Below are 3254 nucleotides of genomic sequence, written 5' to 3'. Positions count from 1 at the left end.
ACAAATATAGATAGATAGACAGACAGACAGACGACATATACAGCTAGATAGATAGATAGACAGAAAGACAGACGACAGATATAGATAGATAGACAGACAGACAGACAGACAGACAGACAACAAATATAGATAGATAGACAGACAGACAGACAGCCTACAGATAGATAGACAGACAGACAGATGACATATATACAGCTAGATAGCTAGAAAGATAGATAGACAGAAAGACAGAGATAGACAGACAACAAATATAGATAGACAGACAGACAGCCTACAGATAGCTAGAAAGATAGATAGATAGATAGATAGACAGACAGACAACATATATACAGCTAGATAGCTAGAAAGATAGATAGATAGACAGAAAGACAGACGACAGATATACAGCTAGATAGCTAGATAGATAGATAGACAGAAAGACAGACGACAGATATAGATAGATAGACAGACAGACAGACAGACAGACAACAAATATAGATAGATAGACAGACAGACAGCCTACAGATAGCTAGAAAGATAGATAGACAGAAAGACAGACGGCAGATATAGATAGATAGACAGACAGACAGCCTACAGATAGCTAGAAAGATAGATAGATAGATAGATAGACAGACAGACAACATATATACAGCTAGATAGCTAGAAAGATAGATAGACAGAAAGACAGACGACAGATATAGATAGATAGACAGACAGACAGACAACAAATGTAGATAGATAGACAGACAGACAGCCTACAGATAGCTAGATAGATAGATAGATAGATAGACAGAAAGACAGACGACATATATAGCTAGATAGACAGACAGACAGCCTATAGATAGATAGATAGATAGATAGATAGACAGACAGACGACATATATACAGCTAGATAGCTAGAAAGATAGATAGACAGAAAGACAGACGACAGATATAGATAGATAGACAGACTGACAGCCTACAGATAGATAGATAGATAGATAGACAGAAAGACAGATGACAGATATAGATAGATAGACAGACAGACAGCCTATAGATAGATAGATAGATAGACAGCCTACAGATAGCTAGATAGATAGCTAGAAAGATAGATAGACAGACAACAAATATAGATAGACAGACAGCCTACAGATAGCTAGAAAGATAGATAGACAGCCTATAGATAGATAGATAGATAGATAGACAGACTGACAGCCTACAGATAGATAGATAGATAGACAGACTGACAGCCTATAGATAGATAGATAGATAGACAGCCTACAGATAGCTAGATAGATAGCTAGAAAGATAGATAGACAGACAACAAATATAGATAGACAGACAGACAGCCTACAGATAGCTAGAAAGATAGATAGACAGCCTATAGATAGATAGATAGATAGATAGATAGACAGCCTATAGATAGATAGATAGATAGATAGATAGATAGATAGATAGATAGATAGATAGATAGACGACACATATATACAGCTAGATAGCTAGAAAGATAGATAGACAGACAGACAGCCTACAGATAGACAGATAGATGATAGATAGATAGATATTTAAACATGGCTTTTAATAATAATAAAGCAATGCTATAGTTTTGATAGCATGCCAAGCAATACGCATCACTTTATCATAGAAATAAAATAAAACTTTTTGGTTCGTCAAAAATGAGATTTCAGATATTCGACATTTATGAGCTAGTGGCGCAACATTACAATTTGCTCAAAGTCACTGTATCATTTGTACGCTGGCTTGCCGTACTGACAGCTCTGCCTGTCAATCATTCCATCGCTCGCATGAAGTTCCAGGAGCGCTCGCGCTGACCGCGGTTTGAGGAGAAATGTCAATCATTCAGTCGTTCGTTCCTAACCGCCTGCCGCTATGACGTCACACGCGTGCTACCTGTCAATCATTCCTTCACGGCGAGCGTAAGATGCGTGAGAAACCGCTGCTGTCCGTCCGCAATGCTGGATACCGACGCAGCGTCAGGTGAGGATAACAACACTCTGTGGGCTTGAACGGTTTAGTAATCCAGCAAGAAATATGGATAAACGCGACAAGAAAGCGAAAAAGGACTCTTCGAAACGCACAGGGAAGCTGTTCCGGAGGAAATCGTTTAAACCCGTGGAAAGTTTGGTGAATAAGATCTTGAAAAGTTTGGGGAGCTTGGCTAGCGGCGGAGAAACAACCGAGCGGTCGGACGCTGAGGAGGATGATGGTGGGTTTGGAAAAAGCGCACCTTGCGCTGGAAACCCGGGACATGTGATACAAGAGGACAGCAGCCAGGTGAGGAAAAGTTCCTCCGCGAAAGAGCGACTGTTCTCGCTGTACGGGGATAAAACGCCAGGCGTGCTGGGTCTGAAGAATCACGGGAACACCTGCTTCATGAACGCCGTCGTGCAGTGCTTGAGCAACACGGACCTGCTCGCTGAATACCTGTGTTTGGAGCGATATAAACGGGACCTGTGTCACAGGGCAATGAACGGGTTTATAAAGAATGAGAACGGTCAGCAGGAGAAAGGAGAGGTTACGGAACGGCTCGCGTCTTTGGTCCGAGCGCTCTGGACTTTTCAATACACTCCTCAACTCTCGGCTGAGTTTAAGGTAAGTTAGACTCAAGTAAATAATAACTTTAATATTTTGTCACTGACGCTTTTATCCACTTCTTGCAGGTATATGAACATCTAGGCATGCCGTGAAGGTTCCTCAAATATAATATTTTAAGGAACGTCAATGTACATTTCAAGCTGCTCAAATGCTCTTAACGTTATTATGGGGTTGAGAGAGGAACCTATGAGTGTCCATAAAGTTCTTACAGGATCTTGTGGGTTCCAAAAGGTTTTACAGCCTGATACGTTAGAAGAACTACTAAAGGTCTTCAAAGAGCATGCAAAATCCTTTATAATTATTATGCATGCATTTTTTATGACAAAAGTACTGTATTTATTGAGAATATGTTAAAAAGTAACACCATGCCAGATAGACTATTAAAATGAAGTGTGATTAAAATCGTGAACAACTTTACAGCACCTAAAATACACATATTCCCTTATATTTAGATTTATTTTAATTTAAAATCTTGATGTTGACAAAAAAAAAACCTCATGGGCATGTGTGGGTGTCAGCTTTAAATAGAACTTAAAATCAGCTCATGGAGCTTTCTCTGACCAGTTTGCTCAGTATGTGAGCAATGCTTTCCTACAGGATGATCTCTTCTGAGCAAAACAAAAGAGATCAGAACGAGAAACTTTCCACAGATAACATTATCACCAGAGTAAACTTAAAGA

At 39.7% G+C, this 3254-nt stretch overlaps 1 protein-coding gene across 1 annotated transcript in view; it reads left to right on the top strand.

Annotated features, from left to right (window-relative positions):
- The first annotated feature begins 1764 nt into the window (after nt 1-1764).
- Nucleotides 1765-3254, top strand: part of usp43b (ubiquitin specific peptidase 43b) — a 121651-nt gene continuing 120161 nt past the window's right edge. The window contains exon 1 of the mRNA XM_016248210.1: nt 1765-2571. Within this exon, the coding sequence (XP_016103696.1) occupies nt 2011-2571 (561 nt within the window). The 5' untranslated portion in view covers nt 1765-2010. The remainder of the gene's footprint in view (nt 2572-3254) is intronic.

Source organism: Sinocyclocheilus grahami, unplaced genomic scaffold (assembly GCF_001515645.1).
Source record: "Sinocyclocheilus grahami isolate Dianchi unplaced genomic scaffold, SAMN03320097.WGS_v1.1 scaffold870.1, whole genome shotgun sequence".
NCBI lineage: Eukaryota > Metazoa > Chordata > Actinopteri > Cypriniformes > Cyprinidae > Sinocyclocheilus > Sinocyclocheilus grahami.
The sequence above is the reverse complement of the archived record's forward strand: the minus strand, read 5'-3'. Positions and strand labels throughout refer to the sequence as shown.